Below are 26584 nucleotides of genomic sequence, written 5' to 3' on the forward strand. Positions count from 1 at the left end.
ATAATGCTGCCAGCCCCATCCCTAGAGCCGAGGTGTCAGGTAAGTGAGATTTATTCAGAGATTCACTGGGAGCTCTCCAGAATCACGTCCTTCCGCCATGATAGGCAGGCCCTGCCCTTATATACATGTATTTTATAGATTTTTTTTGATATATATGGATTATTATTTTTATATATGTATGTTTTGTTTTTTTGCTCTTATTCTGGGTGGACTTTTACTGTATTTGTCATAAGTAAAAATGGAAGATCGAGGACTATCATTTACATGCGCATGCACGCACGCACACGTGCACAAACTGGGCATTCACTGAATGGTCCTGCAGCTGTGTGCCACCGAACGCAGCGCCACTTAAAGGACTCAAGTGACACTACAGGGAGTGCAGAATTATTAGGCAAGTTGTATTTTTGAGGATTAATTTTATTATTGAACAACAACCATGTTCTCAATGAACCCAAAAAACTCATTAATATCAAAGCTGAATATTTTTGGAAGTAGTTTTTAGTTTGTTTTTAGTTATAGCTATTTTAGGGGGATATCTGTGTGTGCAGATGACTATTACTGTGCATAATTATTAGGCAACTTAACAAAAAACAAATATATACCCATTTCAATTATTTATTTTTACCAGTGAAACCAATATAACATCTCAACATTCACAAATATACATTTCTGACATTCAAAAACATAACAAAAACAAATCAGTGACCAATATAGCCACCTTTCTTTGCAAGGACACTCAAAAGCCTGCCATCCATGGATTCTGTCAGTGTTTTGATCTGTTCACCATCAACATTGCGTGCAGCAGCAACCACAGCCTCCCAGACACTGTTCAGAGAGGTGTACTGTTTTCCCTCCTTGTAAATCTCACATTTGATGATGGACCACAGGGTCTCAATGGGGTTCAGATCAGGTGAACAAGGAGGCCATGTCATTAGATTTTCTTCTTTTATACCCTTTCTTGCCAGCCACGCTGTGGAGTACTTGGACGCGTGTGATGGAGCATTGTCCTGCATGAAAATCATGTTTTTCTTGAAGGATGCAGACTTCTTCCTGTACCACTGCTTGAAGAAGGTGTCTTCCAGAAACTGTCAGTAGGACTGGGAGTTGAGCTTGACTCTATCCTCAACCCGAAAAGGCCCCACAAGCTCATCTTTGATGATACCAGCCCAAACCAGTACTCCACCTCCACCTTGCTGGCGTTTGAGTCGGACTGGAGCTCTCTGCCCTTTACCAATCCATCCATCTGGCCCATCAAGACTCACTCTCATTTCATCAGTCCATAAAACCTTAGAAAAATCAGTCTTGAGATATTTCTTGGCCCAGTCTTGACGTTTCAGCTTGTGTGTCTTGTTCAGTGGTGGCCGTCTTTCAGCCTTTCTTACCTTGGCCATGTCTCTGAGTATTGCACACCTTGTGCTTTTGGGCACTCCAGTGATGTTGCAGCTCTGAAATATGGCCAAACTGGTGGCAAGTGGCATCTTGGCAGCTGCACGCTTGACTTTTCTCAGTTCATGGGCAGTTATTTTGCGCCTTGGTTTCTCCACACGCTTCTTGCGACCCTGTTGACTATTTTGAATGAAACGCTTGATTGTTCGATGATCACGCTTCAGAAGCTTTGCAATTTTAAGAGTGTTGCATCCCTCTGCAAGATATCTCACTATTTTTGACTTTTCTGAGCCTGTCAAGTCCTTCTTTTGACCCATTTTGCCAAAGGAAAGGAAGTTGCCTAATAATTATGCACACCTGATATAGGGTGTTGATGTCATTAGACCACACCCCTTCTCATTACAGAGATGCACATCACCTAATATGCTTAATTGGTAGTAGGCTTTCGAGCCTATACAGCTTGGAGTAAGACAACATGCATAAATAGGATGATGTGGTCAAAATACTCATTTGCCTAATAATTCTGCACTCACTGTATGTTCCAGTAGTATGCCCAACATGTTTGTGGAGGACGACGTCAATAAGACTAACCGGATAGGATGTTTGTATAAAGTTATTTAGTTTATACACTTTTTTTTCACTTTATTTTTACTGGCATATATTTCTGTATACGTTAAGTGGTGGGGAAACACTTTCTATATATCAGTTTTCTTTTGTATTGATTGAAGTGCCTTGCACACTCATTTTCTTTTTTGTAACTCCGTCTACTTACCCCTATACGTTTCATATAACCCCCTATTATAATCCACATACCCACCCTCTACAATCATTGCTATTGTCATTATAACTATCTTATTATCTACATAATTACTTGTTATGATTGCCCCTCCCTCCGTTTATTACTTACTATAACTCTATACATTGTGGGAGGAGTACGACACGGACTTCACATATAGTAAGATTGCATTAACTACATTACTACTGAACATGCTGGACTTTGCTGGAGTTACTGAACATTTATATTATAGTGTCTGGTGTCAATTGTATTTTTACATTGGGCTCCAACTGCCTGTTTCACTTTGCTCTTCCTGTAACAAAAACCCTTTCTCCATCCCCTTCTCCCATAATCATTGCTCTCACTCCTCAGATAGCAGATCCTGGAGCAGTTTGTTGCGGTCTCTGAAGCAGCCTAGGGAGTGCATACTGTCCAGGACATCTGGGTCCACATCTTCCAACGATGGCAGAGATCCCATCTGTACCTTCCTGGGGACGGCCTGTTCCGGTTCAGGTTCATTCTTCCCACCACTGCTTAACAAAAGAGTCATGTATCAACTTGCTTCTGTTAAAACATACAGTTATGAAGGTATGGACACACATTAACAGACAACACACAACCAACATGCCTTCACTCTTGTCAGCAGACAAGGAATTATTTTCATAAATCAAGAGGGATTGATCTACTGGGTATCACACATGATCCACAAAAGGAGGAGAATGGAAGGCAAAAGCTATAATGACCATGATACTGACAGTCTATACTGTGTTACAGGACTGGCAGACCGGGCGTTACTGACAGACTATACTGTGTTACAGGACTGGCAGACTGGGCGTTACTGACAGACTATACTGTGTTACAGGACTGGCAGACTGGGCGTTACTGACAGTCTATACTGTGTTACAGGACTGGCAGACTGGGCGTTACTGACAGACTATACTGTGTTACAGGACTGGCAGACTGGGCGTTACTGACAGTCTATACTGTGTTACAGGACTGGCAGACTGGGCGTTACTGACAGACTATACTGTGTTACAGGACTGGCAGACTGGGCGTTACTGACAGACTATACTGTGTTACAGGACTGGCAGACTGGGAGTTACTGACAGTCTATACTGTGTTACAGGACTGGCAGACCGGGCGTTAGTGACAGACTATACTGTGTTACAGGACTGGCAGACCGGGCGTTACTGACAGACTATACTGTGTTACAGGACTGGCAGACTGGGCGTTACTGACAAACTATACTGTGTTACAGGACTGGCAGACCGGGAGTTACTGACAGTCTATACTGTGTTACAGGACTGGCAGACTGGGCGTTACTGACAGTCTACACTGTGTTACAGGACTGGCAGACCGGGCGTTACTGACAGACTATACTGTGTTACAGGACTGGCAGACCAGGCGTTAGTGACAGACTATACTGTGTTACAGGACTGGCAGACCGGGCGTTTCTGACAGACTATACTGTGTTACAGGACTGGCAGACCGGGCGTTAATGAGAAACTATACTGTGTTACAGGACTGAAAGAATGGGCGTTACTGACAGACTATACTGTGTTACAGGACTGGCAGACTGGGCGTTACTGACAGACTATACTGTGTTACAGGACTGGCAGACTGGGCATTACTGACAGACTATACTGTGTTACAGGACTGGCAGACTGGGCGTTACTGACAGACTATACTGTGTTACAGGACTGGCAGACTGGGGGTTACTGACAGTCTATACTGTGTTACAGGACTGGCAGACTGGGCGTTACTGACAGTCTATACTGTGTTACAGGACTGGCAGACTGGGCGTTACTGACAGTCTATACTGTGTTACAGGACTGGCTGACTGGGCGTTACTGACAGTCTATACTGTGTTACAGGACTGGCAGACTGGGTGTTACTGACAGACTATACTGTGTTACAGGACTGGCTTACTGGGCGTTACTGACAGTCTATACTGTGTTACAGGACTGGCTGACCGGGCGTTACTGACAGACTATACTGTGTTACAGGACTGGCAGACTGGGCGTTACTGACAGACTATACTGTGTTACAGGACTGACTGACTGGGCGTTACTGACAGACTATACTGTGTTACAGGACTGGCTGACTGGGCGTTACTGACAGTCTATACTGTGTAACAGGACTGGCAGACTGGGCGTTACTGACAGACTATACTGTGTTACAGGACTGGCAGACTGGGCGTTACTAACAGACTATACTGTGTTACAGGACTGGCTGACTGGGCGTTACTGACAGTCTATTCTGTGTAACAGGACTGGCAGACTGGGCGTTACTGACAGACTATACTGTGTTACAGGACTGGCAGACTGGGCGTTACTGACAGTCTATACTGTGTTACAGGACTGGCAGACTGGGCGTTACTGACAGTCTATACTGTGTAACAGGACTGGCAGACTGGGCGTTACTGACAGACTATACTGTGTTACAGGACTGGCAGACTGGGCGTTACTGACAGACTATACTGTGTAACAGGACTGGCAGACTGGGCGTTACTGACAGACTATACTGTGTTACAGGACTGGCAGACTGGGCGTTACTGACAGACTATACTGTGTTACAGGACTGGCAGACTGGGCGTTAATGAGAGACTATACTGTGTTACAGGACTGGCAGACTGGGGGTTACTGACAGTCTATACTGTGTTACAGGACTGGCAGACTGGGCGTTACTGACAGTCTATACTGTGTTACAGGACTGGCAGACTGGGCGTTACTGACAGTCTATACTGTGTTACAGGACTGGCTGACTGGGCGTTACTGACAGTCTATACTGTGTTACAGGACTGGCAGACTGGGTGTTACTGACAGACTATACTGTGTTACAGGACTGGCTTACTGGGCGTTACTGACAGTCTATACTGTGTTACAGGACTGGCTGACCGGGCGTTACTGACAGACTATACTGTGTTACAGGACTGGCAGACTGGGCGTTACTGACAGACTATACTGTGTTACAGGACTGACTGACTGGGCGTTACTGACAGACTATACTGTGTTACAGGACTGGCTGACTGGGCGTTACTGACAGTCTATACTGTGTAACAGGACTGGCAGACTGGGCGTTACTGACAGACTATACTGTGTTACAGGACTGGCAGACTGGGCGTTACTGACAGACTATACTGTGTTACAGGACTGGCTGACTGGGCGTTACTGACAGTCTATTCTGTGTAACAGGACTGGCAGACTGGGCGTTACTGACAGACTATACTGTGTTACAGGACTGGCAGACTGGGCGTTACTGACAGTCTATACTGTGTTACAGGACTGGCAGACTGGGCGTTACTGACAGTCTATACTGTGTAACAGGACTGGCAGACTGGGCGTTACTGACAGACTATACTGTGTTACAGGACTGGCAGACTGGGCGTTACTGACAGACTATACTGTGTAACAGGACTGGCAGACTGGGCGTTACTGACAGACTATACTGTGTTACAGGACTGGCAGACTGGGCGTTACTGACAGACTATACTGTGTTACAGGACTGGCAGACTGGGCGTTACTGACAGTCTATACTGTGTTACAGGACTGGCAGACTGGGCGTTACTGACAGTCTATACTGTGTAACAGGACTGGCAGACTGGGCGTTACTGACAGACTATACTGTGTTACAGGACTGGCAGACTGGGCGTTACTGACAGACTATACTGTGTAACAGGACTGGCAGACTGGGCGTTACTGACAGACTATACTGTGTTACAGGACTGGCAGACTGGGCGTTACTGACAGACTATACTGTGTTACAGGACTGGCAGACTGGGAGTTACTGACAGACTATACTGTGTTACAGGACTGGCTGACTGGGCGTTACTGACAGACTATACTGTGTTACAGGACTGGCTGACTGGGCGTTACTGACAGTCTATACTGTGTTACAGGACTGGCAGACTGGGCGTTACTGACAGTCTATACTGTGTTACAGGACTGGCAGACTGGGCGTTACTGACAGACTATACTGTGTTACAGGACTGGCAGACTGGGGGTTACTGACAGACTAAACTGTGTTACAGGACTGGCAGACTGGGCGTTACTGACAGACTATACTGTGTTACAGGACTGGCTGACTGGGCGTTACTGACAGACTATACTGTGTTACAGGACTGGCTGACTGGGCGTTACTGACAGTCTATACTGTGTTACAGGACTGGCAGACTGGGCGTTACTGACAGTCTATACTGTGTTACAGGACTGGCAGACTGGGTGTTACTGACAGACTATACTGTGTTACAGGACTGGCTTACTGGGCATTACTGACAGTCTATACTGTGTTACAGGACTGGCTGACCGGGCGTTACTGACAGACTATACTGTGTTACAGGACTGGCAGACTGGGCGTTACTGACAGACTATACTGTGTTACAGGACTGACTGACTGGGCGTTACTGACAGACTATACTGTGTTACAGGACTGGCTGACTGGGCGTTACTGACAGTCTATACTGTGTAACAGGACTGGCAGACTGGGCGTTACTGACAGACTATACTGTGTTACAGGACTGGCAGACTGGGCGTTACTGACAGTCTATACTGTGTAACAGGACTGGCAGACTGGGCGTTACTGACAGTCTATACTGTGTTACAGGACTGGCAGACTGGGCGTTACTGACAGTCTATACTGTGTAACAGGACTGGCAGACTGGGCGTTACTGACAGACTATACTGTGTTACAGGACTGGCAGACTGGGCGTTACTGACAGACTATACTGTGTAACAGGACTGGCAGACTGGGCGTTACTGACAGACTATACTGTGTTACAGGACTGGCAGACTGGGCGTTAATGAGAGACTATACTGTGTTACAGGACTGGCAGACTGGGCGTTAATGAGAGACTATACTGTGTTACAGGACTGGCAGACTGGGCCATACTAAAAAAGAACACTTGTTACAGGACTAACTTGATCATATAATAATTGCAAATGCTGTTCATGGAAAATGTATACTCAAATATCTAATATTTCTATTAATGCTATAGTCCATATATGTGAGTCCGTTAATGGGGATTTCAGTGTGTATACTTACATGTACCAGGTGTGCTTCTGTATGGCTTCTAACTGCAAGAGATAAAAAAGAATCCTCGGAACTCACACTCATAGCTGAGCCAACATCACTTATTACAAGAACATCATCTCAACGTGGTTTAAATGTCATTTAGTTTTAATCCAGCTTTAACTGACTAATTAAAGACATCACCCAAAAAAACAGTTTGGAAATTCAGTGTAGTGGGCGCTATATTTCACCCAACAACATGCAATCAGAGTGAATAAATCTAATATAACATTCATTTTCAGGCTACACATTGCCCTGATTCTCACCGTCAACCTCTTTATGGGTTCCACCTCTATCATCCCGCACAGCAGGTTCTGACAATCAGGGGGAATAAAGTGGGGCATGTGGAAGATCCCACGTTTCACCTTCTCTAGAAGCTGCCTTAAATTATCATCGTCAAATGGTAGGGCGCCCTGTGGAAAGGGAAGACGTAAAAAACAAACATAGTAATTCCTGTAAAGCTGTGTGTGGAGACACGTTAGTGTGTCGGCTGCAGTGTGTAGGTGTGTTGTGCGATCGAGGTGCCGATTAGTTTGACCATAGTGTGCATACACGGATACGATGGAAGGGGAGTGCAATGTACAGCGATCCCGTCCTGCCGGTCACAGAATGTAGAGTGGCCAAGCTGGCAGATCGCGGTAGAGGAGCTTCTGTAACCCTTACCCAGTCTGACAGGAGGTGCGCACTGAAAGCAGGAGGGGAGGTAGGCATAGGAGGGTAAGTGGGAAAAATAAGGGCACAGGAGGGGAGGGGGGAAAGGAATGGAGGGGGCAAAAGGACACAAGAGGGGTGCAAAATAAGGGCACAGGATGGGGGGAAGAAGGGCACAAGAGGGGAGGGGGCAAAAGAAGGGCACAGGAGGGGAGGAGGGAAAAATAAGGGCAGGGGAGGGGGGAGAAGAACAAAATAAGGGCAGGGTATTGGGGGGAAGGGCACAGGAAGGGAGGGGGGGAAGAAGGGCACAGGAGGGCAAATGGAGGGCAAAGGGGTCAAGGAGGGCAAAATAAGGGCACAGGAGGGGAGGGAGGAAAAGAAGGGCACAGGAGGGGGGAAGAAGGGCACTGGAGGGCAAAGGGGGTGAGGATGGCAAAAGAAGGGCACAGGAGGGGAGGGGGCAAAAGTAGGGCACAAGAGGGGAGGGGTGCAAAATAAGGGCACAGGAGGGGAGGGGGCAAAAGAAGGGCACAGGAGGGGAGGGAGGGAGGGCAAAATAAGGGCGAAGGGGGAAAAGGGCACAGGAGGGGAGGGGGAGAAGAAGGGCACAGGGTGGGAGGGGGGAAAGAAGGCAGAGGAGTGAGCCCAAAGACACACTGTGAGGCTGAGAGGGACAAAAACACACAGAAGGGCTGGGGGAATAAAGAGACACGGGAGGGCTGTGGGGAAGACACACACAGGGGGTAAGGGGAAAAAGAGACCAAATAGCCTGCCTAGCAGCCACAGCAGCAACAGTAATTAAGGTGAGAATAGTCAACTTGGTCTGTGTATCAGAGAGTTATGTTATATTACTATATTGTTATTGGGGGACAGAGTGTTAGAGAGATGGTTGAGGTTCTGGTGACGCGGTCAATAAATAGAACATTGTCTCGACCGACGCCGTTGTGTCGTACAATGGTGCATGCCTGAAAAGTGTGTTGCCAAATAACTTTGCTGTAAAGGAACAAACCCCAATGTGCAGATCACTTTTATAATAGCCGGCACAGTTGGTATAATTAGATAAAATATAATATGTTTATATAATTAGCTGTCATTAACTGAGGGATGGATCAAGTTAATCACTTTCTTACCAATATAATACAGGTATAAGTGAGTGACAGCAATGTCCTTAATCTGTTTGAAGAGAGATCACTACACAGTCCATCTCTCCTGAACTACAACTTCCATCATCCACTTGAACAATAAGCTAGTGAAGGATTATGGGAGTTGTAGGCCACCAGAAATTATTTTCTAATATATATGTACACTGGATAAAATTATATACTTAAAAAATGTCAAAGCAATGGAAGACAGCAGCTATTCTTACTGTGCCGAGTACCAAGCAATTTCATCTCATTATATACAAAGTATATCAAAACCTTCCTAAGGAGATAAAGGGTAGATAACAAGAGGACAGCGATTGGCTGTGGGGCGGAGTCATGACAGCAACTCAGCACACCGTTGTGGCAGAAGTAGCCACCAGAAACCCGTATTTACAATGTAATTTGTCCCTGTCAATGTATCTTGTATATTATGCCAGCATGTTAAAGAAGAATCCATGTGCACATACCGTTATTGGGTCCGTGGGTGGCCGCCGTTCGCCTAATCTCCACGTGGCGGCGGCCATCTTAACTGCCGAACAGCGGTGTTTGGTCGTCGAGCGTCTGGAACTAAAATCGGACGCTCGACTACCCAGACACCGCTCAGACCTCCAGGATCACCAAATCATATGATCCAAACTGCCGAACGGCCCGCCGTTCGGTAGTTTGCATTCCCCAGTCTAGGGGATTCATCCGAACCAAAGATTGGGGTCGGATGGCTGAGCTGTTCGGCACTTTCTATGCAGTGAAGTAGACCGACTACAGGGCCAGAATCTATGGAGCCGTTTTCGGCTACTGTGTCCCTGCAGTCGGTCAAATCTTTACATACCTGTAACTCCCGAACCCCTGGTCTGATCTGGGTGAAATTTGAATATGTTACTCACCCAGAGCAGACCTACCAGGGGACCCCTCGTTTATCCTCGTACCCCCCGTATTTAGGGGTCATTCAGAAACTGGGGAAAACTCGGTTCTCTCTAATTAATTTACCTGCTAATCTAAGGGGAGGAGAGGGAGGGGAGGTGATTGTGAGGGGATTGGTTGTTTTGAGTTACCTCCCTTGCATGGGAAAAAGCCATAAAAGAAATTGTGTGAATAAAGCTGACAGTTGACCTCCAAGCTATGTGTCGTCTAGTTCTTGGAGGGAAGGGATTGTAACCACGCTACCCGTTTGATACCTATATTGGATTGCTGTTCCTGTCTACCAGCGGAGCTACCTTGGATCGTACCTCTACTCCGCTACAATTGGTGGCAAGCGACGGGATCGTACTACACAGCAAGAGGCATTCAGCAGGAATTAAAAAGGACTGAATGGAAACAGATTATACCCTCTTGAAACGGGACACGCTAAAAGAGTTACTGGAAGCGAGAGGGAGGATAGCAAGCAACAAAACAAAGGCTATCCTAATCGCAGAACTCATGGAAGGAGACAGAGTCGCAGCTGCTGCAGCACCCCCAAGGGAGGGGGAAGAAACTGAGTTTACCAGAGAATATAGGGCCAGGATGGCTCTATTCTCACCAGCCATGGCAGCACAGAAAGCAGACCAGGTGTACAACGATGTACAGGCTCTCTTTATGCAGCGATCAGCGCAGGGAAGCGCAACAGCGGCCCCCACCCCGCCAGCGAAAGCTAAAATACCGTACCAGGTATTCAAAGCATTTAATGATACCGAGGGGGACATTGATGGCTATTTACAGAACTTTGAACTTTTGTGCCTGCTACATGCCATTAGCACTGAAGAACAAGTACGAGTGCTAGCGGGTAACCTATCCGGCCGCGCAGCAGATGCCTACCGAGCTATGCCGGCAGAGGATATCAGGGACTATCAAAAGGTAAAACAAACCTTGCTCGCACGGTATGCCCTTACACCTGAAGCATACCGAACACAGTTCCGGGAATTACCCAAATCAGAAAAAGACTCACATGCAGAATTTGCACACCGCCTACAACGGGCAGCTGACGGGTGGCTTGAGGCAGCCAAAGCCGTCACGGCCCAAGAGATCAAGCAATTGATGATGCTGGAGCAGTTCTACCGACGTTTGTCTCCACAGTTACAGATCTGGGTAAGAGAACGTAAGCCCCGTACTCTGCATGAGGCCGCTCAACTAGCAGATGAGCATCAGGACTCCCGACGGGAACAGCATGTCTCCAGTAGAGTGCAATCTACGCCAGCTGTTCCCCAGCTTACCCCAGTAAATCCGCCCCGACCAGGGGGGACCTACCAGTCTCAAACCCCCCGGTACAACAACCGGGCATCTGTCCGGTGCCATGCATGTAACCAGCTGGGTCACATGCAACGAGACTGTCCCCAAAACCGGGCCAGACCAGCCTGGACCCCTCAACGACCACCAACCACCCCCCGAGCCGCGGTACACTGCTATCAGGGCAGGCCCTGGGCTCAACCTTTCACCTCTACCCAAATAGCAGAACCCTTGGGCACCCTCCATGAGGTCAACCCGGTCCAGGCGGCCTCAGACAACCGCCAGGGCCACCGACAAGTGGTCCATGTGGAGGGCAAGCGGCTGGAGGGGTTAAGAGATTCTGGGGCCACCATCACTCTGGTACGGAACCATTTAGTGGCCCCGAACCATCTCACTGGGGAGTGCATTGCAGTTCGAGTGGCAGGGGGAGCTATCTACAAGGTACCCACTGCTAAACTACATTTGGACTGGGGAGCGGGGGCAGGACAAATTGAAGTGGGGATGATGCAGGACCTACCTGCCGATGTGATTTTGGGGAACGATTTGGGGGAGCTAACTTCCGCGTTTGTTACCCGGCCTCCTCCACAGGAAGCTTACCCGGTCGTCACCCGCCAACAGGCTCGCACCACGGCACCCCACCTTGACTCTGAGGCTCAGGTAAGCACAAACCCCCCTGATCACACTGTATTACCCTGGGCTGCCCCATTAGAATTTGGTAGCGAGGTCGCCCTGGACCCGTCCCTACAGGTTTACAAGGACAGGATAGATAAAGACCAGACTGGCAGAGAGGGGGAGAGATATGCTTGGGATAAGGGGTTATTATACCGGTATGCAGAAAAAGTAGTAGCCGGGTCAATTCCTGTACCCATTAAACAGTTAATTGTGCCTCGAAAGTATCGACAAGAGTTAATGCGAATCGCCCACGACATTCCCATGTCCGGACACCTAGGGATCAGCCGAACCAAACATCGGCTGCTACAGAACTTCTTCTGGCCAGGGATATCACAGGATATTAAGCAGTACTGTAATACTTGCGATACCTGTCAGAGAGTGGGAAAGCGGGGGGACCGATACAAGGCCAAACTACACACCCTGCCCATTATTGAAGAACCCTTTAGCCGAGTAGCGGTAGACATTATCGGACCACTGAGACAAAAAAGCCCGTCTGGTAAGAAATACATATTGACCGTGGTAGATTATGCCACTAGATACCCCGAAGCAGTAGCCCTAACGAATGTACACGCAGAGACCATAGTAGACGCCCTCATGCGTATCTTTACCCGTATGGGGATCCCCCGGGAGATCATTTCAGATCAGGGTACCCAATTCACGGCCGAGGTCACGCAACAGCTTTGGAAAGTATGCGGGGTCCGAGCTATCCTTAATTCCCCATACCACCCCCAGTCCAATGGCCTCTGCGAACGGTTTAATGGGACCTTAAAACAAATGATCCGCACGTTCGTAGCCACTCAGAAGAACTGGGAGCGGTTCTTACCCCATCTCCTGTTCGCCTACCGAGAGGTGCCCCAAGAGTCCACTGGGTTCTCTCCCTTCGAACTGTTGTTCGGAAGGAGGGTAAGGGGACCCCTAGACCTAATAAGGGAACACTGGGAGGGGGGGACGACCATTGACGGCACCCCTATCGTACCCTATGTGTTGGAGTTTCGGAACCGCCTGGAGGAATTGACCCGAGCTGTGCGCAACAACCTCCAGGCGGCCCAGACACGCCAGCGCCACTGGTATGATAAGGGAGCCAGGGACCGCAGCTTTCAGGTCGGCCAGAAAGTACTAGTCTTACGCCCCGTCCCTACTGACAAGCTGCAGGCTTCCTGGCGGGGCCCATTCAAGGTGGTAGAGCAGGTCTGCGATACCACCTATATAATCGGCCCCTGCGCCGGGACCGGGGACCGACGCATGTTCCATGTGAACATGCTGAAGCCCTACCACGAGCGCACAGAGGAAGTGTCCGCCATCTGCGCCTCGGCTGCAGAGGACACAGATAACCTACCCCTCCCTGACATGCTGGCCCGAGAAACGCTACAAGAGGATCTCGCAGCCGTACAGCTAGGAGACCGCTTGAATCCCCAGGAAAAAGCTCAGGCCCAAAGTTTAATTAGGGAAAAAGGAGCCACTTTTTCCAACCTCCCGGGATATACCCCGTTAGCTACCCATCGGGTAGAAACCCTAGATCCGGTCCCACTCCGTCAACCGCCCTACCGCATTCCCGAAGCAGTGAGGGGGAACATGTACAAGGAACTGAAGGAAATGTTGCAGTTAGGGGTAATTGAGCATTCAGATAGCCCCTGGGCATCCCCCGTAGTACTCGTGCCGAAGCGGGATGGAACTACCCGCTTCTGTGTAGATTACCGGAGGCTCAATGATAAAACCATATCCGATGCCTATCCCATGCCCCGGATAGACGAGCTATTAGACAAAATGGCTAGGGGGAAATACTTAACCACCATTGATCTTTGTAAAGGATATTGGCAAATTCCTCTAGCCGAGGACGCCATTCCCAAGTCGGCCTTCGTCACCCCATTTGGCCTGTACCAATTCCGGGTCATGCCATTTGGGATGAAGAACGCCCCGGCCACCTTCCAGAGGATGGTGGACCGACTATTGGACGGGTTTCAGGAGTACGCTTGCGCCTATCTAGACGACATAGCCATCTTTAGTTACTCCTGGGCCGATCATTTAGACCATATCGGAGCAGTGCTAGACCGCATCAGGGAAGCCGGACTGACCCTCAAGCCCAGTAAATGCCATATAGGGATGGCCGAGGTCCAATACCTCGGACACCGAGTAGGCAGCGGCCACCAAAAACCCGAACCAGCCAAAATAGAGGCCGTAGCTAAATGGCCAACCCCCCGCACTAAAACCCAGGTACTAGCCTTTTTGGGGACGGCAGGATATTACCGAAAGTTTGTACCTAACTACAGCGCCCTAGCCAAGCCCCTTACCGACTTAACCCGCAAAAACCTTCCCAAATTAGTAGTATGGGCCCCAGAGTGTGAACAGGCCTTCCAACTCCTAAAAAATGCCCTTGTTAATGCCCCTGTGTTGGCTGCTCCCGATCCGACTAAACGCTTTCTCGTCCATACAGACGCTTCAATGTTCGGATTGGGAGCAGTACTGAGCCAGATCGGAGCCGATGGCGGTGAACACCCCGTAGCTTACCTCAGCCGAAAACTTTTACCCAGAGAAGTAAGCTACGCCGCCATCGAAAAGGAATGCCTTGCCGTGGTGTGGGCCCTCAAGAAACTACAGCCCTATTTGTATGGACAAACATTTTCCCTGCTCACAGATCACAACCCGTTGGTCTGGCTGAACCGGGTGTCAGGAGACAATGCCAGACTGCTGCGCTGGAGCTTAGCGCTTCAGCCCTTTGATTTCAATATCCAATATCGCCCGGGGAAGCTCAATGGAAATGCTGACGGGTTATCCCGACAAACGGAACTAGACAAGTGATCTGTGGGTACTCCTCCAGACATCCCCAAGCCGATCCGTTGGGATCAGACTGTGTATGCTGGCTTGGTTCTGGGGGAGCATTGTGGCAGAAGTAGCCACCAGAAACCCGTATTTACAATGTCATTTGTCCCTGTCAATGTATCTTGTATATTATGCCAGCATGTTAAAGAAGAATCCATGTGCACATACCGTTATTGGGTCCGTGGGTGGCCGCCGTTCGCCTAATCTCCACGTGGCGGCGGCCATCTTAACTGCCGAACAGCGGTGTTTGGTCGTCGAGCGTCTGGAACTAAAATCGGACGCTCGACTACCCAGACACCGCTCAGACCTCCAGGATCACCAAATCATATGATCCAAACTGCCGAACGGCCCGCCGTTCGGTAGTTTGCATTCCCCAGTCTAGGGGATTCATCCGAACCAAAGATTGGGGTCGGATGGCTGAGCTGTTCGGCACTTTCTATGCAGTGAAGTAGACCGACTACAGGGCCAGAATCTATGGAGCCGTTTTCGGCTACTGTGTCCCTGCAGTCGGTCAAATCTTTACATACCTGTAACTCCCGAACCCCTGGTCTGATCTGGGTGAAATTTGAATATGTTACTCACCCAGAGCAGACCTACCAGGGGACCCCTCGTTTATCCTCGTACCCCCCGTATTTAGGGGTCATTCAGAAACTGGGGAAAACTCGGTTCTCTCTAATTAATTTACCTGCTAATCTAAGGGGAGGAGAGGGAGGGGAGGTGATTGTGAGGGGATTGGTTGTTTTGAGTTACCTCCCTTGCATGGGAAAAAGCCATAAAAGAAATTGTGTGAATAAAGCTGACAGTTGACCTCCAAGCTATGTGTCGTCTAGTTCTTGGAGGGAAGGGATTGTAACCACGCTACCCGTTTGATACCTATATTGGATTGCTGTTCCTGTCTACCAGCGGAGCTACCTTGGATCGTACCTCTACTCCGCTACAACCGTGATCTCTGATTGGCGGAACTGAGAGTATTTCTAATAAGCACTGCGATATCAAAGGAGGAGGATAAGAAAGCTTTTTTTTATTTTTTCCGTCAAAGAGAGTTGAATGTGGAGAAACACCCAGCATGAATAGGAGACCCAAACCACCAGATGCTCCTAAGTTGTGTTGGTGTCAAAAGTGTGGCTGGAGAGCCTGGTGACATTAGTGAATCTGGTATATTGATGGGGTAATGCTGAGTTGGTAAGATTATATTTCCCATAATTCTCATGCTCACGTTAATGTATGTTTCACATGAACACGTTGTAGTTGTAGTCTCAGCCTCCTGTTTGACCAAAATAACCCAATAATGTTAATGTTTTTGCATCACTTACCACGAGCAGAGCAAATAGAATGACCCCACAGCTCCAGATGTCCGCTTTCCTTCCATCATATTTCTCTCCCTGTGCAGGGTACAGAGATGGTTAAATAGCTTGTTTCTTACTTACCTTGCAAACCTTACTTACAAAGCAAACTATGCAAAGACAAAGACTCACTCTGATCACTTCCGGGCAGGCATAATGCGGGGACCTGTATGATAACCAAAGAAAAAAGGCAGTATGTAAGACTTCTGTACTGGGTCATTTGTAAGCCTAACCTGTTAATTGGACCTGGACCTTGTTAACGATGTCCCTTTCCAGTTAATTATTTAGGTCTAGGCCCCCCTTTATTGGAATCGGGATGGGGTCTTTTTTTTACAACTGTAAACAGCCAACAGCTGCTCACAGCTTAGTAGACATGCCCCTAGTCGCAGCATAGCGAGTAGGGTAGTTAGGGATACTTTAATCTGCCTTATGCTACTTTTGGGGTCATATTGACCCCCTATAGAGTGAGGGGAACATGGGGAAGTTAAGAAGTGGTGGGGAGCATTGCTCCGTGACACTTCTAGTTTTTCCATATTACAAGGAGGGAGCTGCAAGCCAGTAGCTCCCTCCTTGTAAAAAATTAAACGAACGGACGAAGACCGAATGCAATTCGGTCCTCGTTAGTTCGTTTTAAATTTATATATTCATTCATTCATCTTTCTGACAAATGAATGAATAGCCAAATTTCCCGTCCGAATTTCGGACAATAGCGAATGCCCAAGTATTTAACTGGGCATGTGCACATGTGCATGTATTTGACAGTGCTATCTATTGAAGGCCCACATTTGATTTGCCCACACAAAGATGGCGACCCCCAGGACCAAGGTCCGGAAAAATTAAAAGGTAAAAAGAGGGTGAAATGGAGGATCTAAGGGCATTTGGGGGGTGGCTAAGGGGACAAAAAAATTTAGTGGAGTGGAATAAAAAAAAAAAACAGATGTGACCATGACAGTGCCACTTTAAAATGTCCATCACAGAAAACCATATGAACATTTTAAAAAATATTTCCCAATCTACATATCGTCCAGCAGACAAACAAAAAAAAGAGACAAAGAGCTGTGTAAAATTACCATCTGCTGGATTTCCGGGGAACCAAATAACAAAAAGGAGAGGAATCCTTGCAATCTTTATTTCCATGATACCAGGTTTAGCTACCTCTACCAAAACATAAACAAGGTTGAAAAAGCAATAAAAATAATCCAAACTTTTACTTTGGTTGCTGGATTCAGAATTTCCAGAAAAACAGAGTTCTGTATGGCACTGGCCGAGCCATCAATGTGATTAGCTGTGTCTAGAGGCTCCAAATCTAGCCAAACTATTCCCAATCTGTTAGAAGTTCCTGAATTATACATATAATATATCTGCAAACCCAAAGATGTTTTATTGTTCGTTCCGAATTTCTCCATGATGGCCTCACTACAAAGCTGGTGCATTGGGTGCTCCACACCATAACCACTTTGTTCATTTTGGAAAGGTCTTGTTATGTTGGTTTCATTCTCACTATACCAACCCGCAACTTGTCTCCAGCAGACTGTCTCCGACCTGCAGAGAGGCCATCCCAAAATCTGCAATTCGAATATTATTCTTCTCATCCAAAAGGAGATTTTCTGGCTTCAGATCCCTGTGACTGAGATATTTAAAAGGGGATAATATTATGTACCTTAATTAGCTCGATATGTGTCGACATACCAGTTCAGAGAAAGCTGAAATCATTACTATAGTAGCCGGAGTCAAGAATTGCCCTTAAAAATGTCTCCTTTAAGAATCATCATCACACAAACTACATACATTTTTCCTGGCTATAATGTAATTAGATGTTTTTCTTGTTTCCCAATTTCTAATTGTATAACAATACAATAACCCCAACATTAGACAAACATTTTTCAACTTCAGACATCCAATTTATTGACGTAGTCACCTGGAACAAAATGAAAACCCACAAAATACAAAAAAGCTGTTAATTTTCAATTAAAAGTTTACCATGAGCTATTCAACATTATTTTTATTAAATACATTTTACAATCTCACCAGATGGAATGACTGTGACAGAAGTCCAGCGCTGAGATGATCTGTCTGAAGAACTTGCGAGCTTCCTTTGGGGTAAGACGTCCTTTCTTTACCAGGTAATCAAACAGCTCTCCTCCAGACACGTGCTCCAAAACAAGGTAACTGTCAACATATTCAAACATGTGAAATTACTTGAAGGCTAGTGAAGAAAGAGGCAACATTGAAATTAATGTAACTAAAAGGTTACCATATGGAGATTGTTACGAAGGTAAATTGAGATTGGCACATCCTTTGTGCTTCTCTGTGACAAGCATATGAGTGGACCAATCAACCCTGATAATCTTGCAGTAAGCACATCAGATTTATGAGAAGTGAGCTTTTACAGCTTATTTTAAAGGTTTTATTTGTTGTGTTTTGTTTATAAGGAAGGCACTAAATCTAAACTTAAATACACAGATTTTTAACATAAGACTATATACCTTTTACCAGACAAGACAAGAATGATTTTATTGCACAATTTTCAAATTGCTCCCAATTACACAGCAGATGTATATACTTACAGGTATTTTTTGTTCTCGTAGACATCGTGTAGCTTTAAGACATGCGGATGCTCAATTAGCTTGAGGATAGCGATCTCACGTTCTACCTGTGAACATACATCCAAGTTTAGTAACAATAGAAATTGAATATGTTTTTCAAAAATGGTTTCAATGCTATAAACTCTATATTACTCTTGACCAAATCATTGAATACCCACCACATACCAAGATGGGGGTTATACCGTCCAAGCGCTATACAGCAGAGCTCTGAAAAGTGTGAGATAGTCTGCTATTGAGTTAATCCTCCAAAATAGATATAGACATATTGCACTATTATTTTCTTGTTCTGTTTTTTTCTGAGGCTCTCTAAAGACTGAAACTATTGACCTATTGACCTATTGACCTCCAACAAGTGTATGTACATACACTGCCTGGCCAAAAAAAAGTCACACACTCTAATATTTAGTTGAACCACCTTTAGTTTTGATTATGGCACGCATTCGCTGTGGCATTATTTCGATAAGCTCCTGCAATGTCAATTTATTTCCGTCCAGTGTTGCATTAATTTTTTTCCAAGATCTTGTATTAATGATGGGAGAGTCAGACCACTGCGCAAAACCTTCTCCAGCACATCCCAAAGATTCTCAATGGGGTTACGGTCTGGACTCTGTGGTGGCCAATCCGTGTGTGAAAATGATATCTCATGCTCCCCGAACCACTCTTTCACAATTTGAGTCCGATGAATCTTGTCATCTTGGAATATGACCGTGCCTTCAGGAAGAAAAAAATCCATTGATGGAATAACCTGGTCATTCAGGTAGTCAGCTAACCTGTTTGGGCACATAATGTTGCTGTACCTAGAGCAGCAACCCCAGATTACAGCACTGCCCCCATAAGGTTGTACAGTAGGCACTAGGCATCACTCTGGAACAGGGTAAATCTGGACTCATGAAACCGCATGACCTTCTTACATTGCTCCAGAGTCCAATCTTTATGCTCCCTAGCAAATTGAAGCCTATTTTTCCAATGAGCCTCACTGATCAGTAGTTTTCTTAAGGATACACAGCTGTTTAGTCCCAATCCCTTGAGTTCCCTTCTCATTGTGTGTGTGGAAATGCTCTTACATTCACTATTAAACATAGCCCTGAGTTCTGAGTTGTTTTCCTACGATTTGATTTCACCAAAGTTTAAGTGATCGCTGATCACGATCAATCAGGATTTTTTTCCGACCACATTTCTTCCTCGAAGACGATGGTTCCCCACTATCCTTCCAGTTTTTAATAATGCGTTGGACAGTTTTTAACCCAATTTTAGTAGTTTCTGCACTCTCCTTAGATGTTTTGCTCGATCCAGGCCAATGATTTGACCCTTCTCAAACAGACTAACATCTTTTCCACGATCACGGGATGTGTCTGTCGACATGGTTGTTTAAGAAATGAGAATCTACTCATTGCATCAGTTGGGGTTAAATAACTTGTTGCCAGCAAACCAGTACAAACCTCATGCTGATGAGTTGCATTAAAGGACCACTCTAGGCACCCAGACCACTTCAGCTTAATGAGGTGGTCTGGGTGCCAGGTCCCTCAAGGATTAACCCTTTTTTTTTATAATAGGGTTAATCCAGCCTCCAAAACCTCTAGTGGCTGTCTCATTGACAGCCGCTAGAGGCGCTTGCGTGATTCTCACTGTGAAAATCACAGTGAGAGCACGCAAGCGTCCATAGGAAAGTATTGTAAATGCTTTCCTATGCGACCGGCTGAATGCGCGCGCGGCTCCTGCCGCGCATCCGCATTCAGCCGATAACGTCGCAAGGAAGAAGGAGAGGAGGAGGAAAGCTCCCCGCCCGGCGCTGGAAAAAGAGGTAAGTTTAACCCCTTCCTCTCTCCAGAGCTCGGCGGGAGGGGGTCCCTGACTGTGGGGGCACCCTCAGGGTACTATAGTGCCAGGAAAACGAGTATGTTTTCCTGGCACTATAGTGGTCCATTAACAACAATACAGCTGTCCATGAGTGGTTTGCTGGCTTTGCATCTTTTCCTAAGTTGTGTTTCAAGCTGTTGTATACTAAAATGAATCCATGTTTAAAATGGAATGAGGCAAAAATGTGATTCTTTGTTAAGCTAATTTGCATATGCCCACCCAGAATCCTTTGCGGTAGTAACATCACTGCAGATTTGGGATTTCTGTGGGAAAAGCAAGTCTTATGGCTTGACTGGTGTGCAGATTTTTGTTTAACATTGTCTTAACTATCCACAGACTTCAGGTGGTTGTAATTCCTACACCGTTCACCTGATTTGGATGTAAATACCCTCAAATTAAAGCAGAAAGTGTGCAGGTAAAGCACATCTTGTTCATTTTATTTTAAATCCATTGTGGTGGTGTATAGAGCCAAAAAGATTAGAATTGTGTTGATGTCCCAATATTTATGGACGTGACTGTATATCCCACTATAAGATCACACTAGACACTGTTTCTCTGTATAACTTTCGATTTTTTTTGTTATGGTCTACCACATCTTTTTGTCACGTTTTGTATTTTATTAAGGTTTGGGAATCCGTGCTGGTTCACTGCTGCCTTCCATGTTATTATTATACTGAGCGCCTATTCCATGGTTTTGTATATGTCACATAGGTATTTGTGTAATCACTTCTAAATGTGTACATTCACATTAAAATAAAATCCTGCATCTCTGAAGACTGCCATCGACCTCCATGTTGCGTATTTTCTCTTTGCTTGCTATGTTAATGCAGAGTTGGTAAGGATGAGTAAGAGGGAAAATAAAAACACTCAGCGTATGTAAGCAGTTTGGAAAGTAGAATATATACATGAAATCGCCTGTATTGTGGCACCGTGTGATTTTTAGTACATATTAATTCTAGGGCAAGGAGTACAACAGGAAGGTTGATCTAAGTTTTTATTTAGTAGTAACTGAGTTGCAGAAGTAAAACAAGGAGATTGCTCCCCACTTGTATACCCCGGATGTGCTTTCAATGTCCACGAGCCAGTAGAACTGCAAAAATAAATGCTTTGTTGTAACTTCCAATTATCCAAGACATCAGCATATAAGAGGCGCTGCTAAGTATTCTATTATGTAAAATATCCAGGTCTTGCATTCATTGATATAGAGATGGAGTTAGATCTCTGCGTTCGGTCACATTACATTACCAGGCGTTTCGATTTTATGTTCTAAAGCCTGGTCTCAACCCCTGCAGTACCTATTATTACACCTCTGTGGGTGGTTCATTGACATCACTCATTCCACCAAGACAAAACAGGAGTTTTCTAGTGTGTTTAGGAGTGTCAGCTCAAAAATGAATTGAAAAAACCTTGACAATATTTTTGTTAACCTTTTTCATGCAATCTCTATTTCCTTAAACATGTATATTAAGAATTTATCAATAGATGCCACAATCTAGTTCCATCCTGGCTCAACCAAGGCACACATTGACTGACAGGTGCAAAGGCTGTTATTTTTTGTTGATTTTTTTATAACAATGGATGGCAGGAAATGAAGATGGGGGTTGTGGCGAAAGTAACCTCGCCACGGGCTCCTGGAGGAGCCTGCTTGCCAGCATCTTGCCACAGGACTACGGGCCCTGTAAAAGCCATAGGAAAAGTCTTATTTTGTGCCATTTTCCCATGCTATTCGGGAACCGAACAAACGCACGAACTATGGACCACCCGGGAGCTTGTTAACCCCTATCATCACCTCTTAACGATTCTAACCGCAGTATTCTAATCGTCCGTCTGGGGCGGCAATCTTGTTCCCACGAACGCAGGTAGCGGTGTTTGCTCGTCGAGCTCATGGAACTGAAATCGGACACTGAAACTTCAAACACCGCTGGACTTCCATCATCGCCTGCGTTCGTTTCTACACCACCTGGAAGGGCACTGTTCTGTGGAATCGTTCGTCTGAATGAGGGAAACAAGCTCCATGGTATGACTATTATGACTAATGTATACAAATACGTTCTGGGCCAATACAAACCATTGTGTGGAAATCTATTCACAAGCCGGACTTTACATAGGACGCAAGGCCATGCATTTAGACTGGAAGAAAGAAGATTTTGTCTACGTTTTTTTACTGTAAGAACAATAAGGATGTGGAATTCTCTGCCTGAGTAAGTGGTTTTATCAGAGTCCATACAGATGTTCAAACAACAACTAGATGCATACTTGCAAAAACAGAATATTCAAGGATATAATCTCAATGTAGGGTAATAGCTGCTTGATCCAAGGATAAATCTGACTGCCATTCTGGGATCAAGAAGGAATTTTTTTCCTAGTTTGTTCCAAAATTGGAAGTGCTTCAGACTGGGTTTTTTTGCCTTCTTTTGGATCAACAGCAAAAACATATGTGAGGAAGGCTGAACTTGATGGACGCAAGTCTCTTTTCAGCTATGTAACTATGTAACTATTGACTATGTTTGGTAGTTTGTTCGTTTTTAAAACTGCCGAACTTGACCGACCGCTACCACTTTTTTCCTGGAGCTGTTTCGGGCATGGGACCATGCCTGCAGTTGGTCAAATTATGACTTCCATGAAAAATCTGAATCCCTGAACCGATCTGAGTGATTTTTGGATATGATGGTCACCCAGATCATGGGGGATTTTGTGTGTTTTTGGAGTATTTTTGGAGTGTCTGTAAAATGTGTGTTTTCTGTGCCTGGAAATAATTGAGTTTATACAGTTCCTGACTCAATTATCTCTCAGGCACAGAGGAGAGATTACCCTGTTGCTTTGTATAGGAAACCCCTTAGCATGGGGTTTGCATAAAAGGCCATGTGTGGCCTCTAGTAAACAGCCTTGGCTCATGTGTGGGGGGGATTGCTATACTGCTCTTTGGATTACTATACCTGCTATACTCTCTTGGAGGAGAGGTCTTCTCACTGGGAACTGGATCCAGGTGTTTGGTCCAGGGTGGGAAGGGACGGCGAGACCCCAGCCAAGCTGCGGTGGCTAAGGGGGCTACAGTGGTTATGGTGTGTGGTGCTTATGGTACTCCGTGAACACTAGGAAGCGTGATTGGTGGAGGTACACAGTCTGGGTACCAGGCGGTCTGCCACAGGGGTGCTCAGTTTTAGGCAGTGGTAATTAGTGCAGAACCCATGGCTATTTAATATAGGGGACAAGTTAACATAATATTAAACATCCTGGAAGTAAGCTGTCCCTTTTAAGCACAGGCAATGTAGCTGATCTCTCAGTTTAATCTTTCCTCAACACTTTTAAAAACATAAAGATCATGACTTAGCATTTTAGCTGAATCAGCAGCAAACGCGTTTAGTAATAAGTCTGTGACAGAATATATGAATGGGGCCAAATGTGGAATTACTAAAGATTTTTTAGTAATTCCACATTTGACCTGGCACCCAAAGTGAATGTTTGGCATTATCTCCAGTACATGCCGCAAATGGGCGTATTCACAGAGTGATCTCTAAACACTGGGAGGGCGTGATTTTACTGCAAACAAGGGATGTACAACTTAGTCTTTAGTAAACCCCCACCCAGTGCTCTCCACTTTCTTATTATATATTTATTCCAAATCTGAACTGGCTAATGTAGAAGTTGAATTTCTTATAGCTGTGCACTATCAGAGGACGCTGCAGTTGGTGCAGGGAGAACCCCAAGTTTTGTCAAACTGCTTGAAAACATTACAAAATAAATAGGGGAAACACAGACTCCATGCACCAAAACCACTACACTGTCGTGCATCTCCGACATATCTCAAGATTCACTTTGTGAAGTCTCCTATGGGCAAAGAAATTCTGGCAAATCAGGTTTCTACAACTATCCCAGAATCCTCAGCTCAACATGCAAATGGGAACATACAGACTTCGACAAAACATTAGTTATGATTAAAAAGGGGCAGTCACCATTCGTAAGGGAGAGTCACCATTCATAAGGGAGAGTCACCATTCTTAAGGGAGAGTCATCATTCTTAAGGGAGAGTCACCATTCATAAGGGAGAGTCACCATTCTTAAGGGAGAGTCATCATTCTTAAGGGAGAGTCATCATTCTTAAGGGAGAGTCACCATTCGTAAGGGAGAGTCACCATTCTTAAGGGAGAGTCATCATTCTTAAGGGAGAGTCACCATTCTTAAGGGAGAGTCACCATTCATAAGGGAGAGTCATCATTCTTAAGGGAGAGTCACCATTCTTAAGGGAGAGTCATCATTCTTAAGGGAGAGTCACCATTCATAAGGGAGAGTCACCATTCTTAAGGGAGAGTCATCATTCTTAAGGGAGAGTCATCATTCTTAAGGGAGAGTCACCATTCGTAAGGGAGAGTCACCATTCTTAAGGGAGAGTCATCATTCTTAAGGGAGAGTCATCATTCTTAAGGGAGAGTCACCATTCGTAAGGGAGAGTCACCATTCATAAGGGAGAGTCATCATTCTTAAGGGAGAGTCATCATTCATAAGGGAGAGTCATCATTCTTAAGGGAGAGTCACCATTCATAAGGGAGAGTCACCATTCATAAGGGAGAGTCACCATTCTTAAGGGAGAGTCATCATTCTTAAGGGAGAGTCACCATTCATAAGGGAGAGTCACCATTCATAAGGGAGAGTCACCATTCTTAAGGGAGAGTCATCATTCTTAAGGGAGAGTCACCATTCATAAGGGAGAGTCACCATTCATAAGGGAGAGTCACCATTCTTAAGGGAGAGTCATCATTCTTAAGGGAGAGTCACCATTCATAAGGGAGAGTCACCATTCATAAGGGAGAGTCATCATTCTTAAGGGAGAGTCATCATTCTTAAGGGAGAGTCACCATTCTTAAGGGAGAGTCACCATTCATAAGGGAGAGTCATCATTCTTAAGGGAGAGTCACCATTCGTAAGGGACAGTCACCATTTGTAAGGATCTGTCACCATTCATAAGGATCCGTCATCATTCGTAAGGGAGAGTCACCATTCTTAAAGGACAGTCACCATTCGTAAGGGACAGTCACCATTTGTAAGGATCTGTCACCATTCATAAGGATCCGTCACCATTCATAAGGATCCGTCATCATTCGTAAGGGACTGTCACCAGGCATTTAATGTGCCTAGTTGTTTGTTTTTATCTGAATGGCAAGAGTTGCGTATCTGCCAACTGTTTTGACAGTGAGACAATAGGAGGGGAGAGGAGGCTAAGTTCTATAATAGAATTTCCCACTGAAATACTACGAGAATAGTGGTGTCAGGGGTGCAAAGCTAGTTGTGGTTGCACTCCATGTTATCTGATTTTCTGGATTTGACTCCCCTTATTTATAGTTTAGACATAATGTAATTTATTTATATTGATTTCATGTCCTCTACTGTATTTATTTGCAGGGCAATTTAAATTAACAAAGCCAGTCTTCTAAAAAAAATCCTTCCCATTATTTTTGGCATATTTCGTCTAAAATTTAAAACAAGTTTTTATATTTCTCAAATCTAATTTTATTACAAATAATCCTTCAAAATCCTTCCCTGAATGTAGAACAATGATAGCACATAATCTGTAATGGTTCTTGCAAGTACTACTATATCCAATTATACTAAGACCCTGTACATTTAAAGAGGAATTATCATGAGAAAAAAAAATCCAGTTTAAGCTTTTGAGAACCAGATGGATGTACAACACTGGAAAATGCGGCAAGGTTGAATGTATCTTTGGGGGGGGGGAGGGGATGATTTAAAGTGCCCTACGTGGAGTGGTCTGTGACACTAAATAACAGGTATATATTTCTCATAGTTTTCATTTAACAGCCACAGGCCATCCTCCCAGAGCTGCACACCTTCCAAGCAACTGTGGAAGCACTGAAATACAAGACAGCATCTATGCTCCAAAACCGCTGTATTAAAGGGTCACTGAAAGCACCCAGACTCCTCCATCAATCCCCCTTTAATGTAAAACACTACTGTTTTCTAGATATGGAAATCGAAAAATGAAAAGGTTAAATGCTGATTTCCTGACAGCCAGTAGAGGTGCTTTGTTGTGAAAACAGATTCAAACTAAGTGTC

General features: G+C 45.5%; 1 protein-coding gene across 5 annotated transcripts in view; it reads right to left on the minus strand.

Annotated features, from left to right (window-relative positions):
* Positions 1-26584, minus strand: part of LOC134579136 (serine/threonine-protein kinase BRSK2) — a 258249-nt gene that overhangs the window by 63086 nt on the left and 168579 nt on the right. For all 5 annotated transcript variants that reach the window (XM_063438311.1, XM_063438310.1, XM_063438314.1 and 2 more), the window contains exons 3-10: positions 18620-18705; positions 18081-18221; positions 17563-17679; positions 16185-16218; positions 16023-16091; positions 7495-7641; positions 7202-7233; positions 2527-2691 (exon numbers count right to left, since the gene is read on the minus strand). In XM_063438311.1, the coding sequence (XP_063294381.1) occupies positions 2527-2691; positions 7202-7233; positions 7495-7641; positions 16023-16091; positions 16185-16218; positions 17563-17679; positions 18081-18221; positions 18620-18705 (791 nt within the window). The remainder of the gene's footprint in view (positions 1-2526; positions 2692-7201; positions 7234-7494; positions 7642-16022; positions 16092-16184; positions 16219-17562; positions 17680-18080; positions 18222-18619; positions 18706-26584) is intronic.

This window comes from Pelobates fuscus, chromosome 12 (genome assembly GCF_036172605.1).
Source record: "Pelobates fuscus isolate aPelFus1 chromosome 12, aPelFus1.pri, whole genome shotgun sequence".
Lineage (NCBI taxonomy): Eukaryota > Metazoa > Chordata > Amphibia > Anura > Pelobatidae > Pelobates > Pelobates fuscus.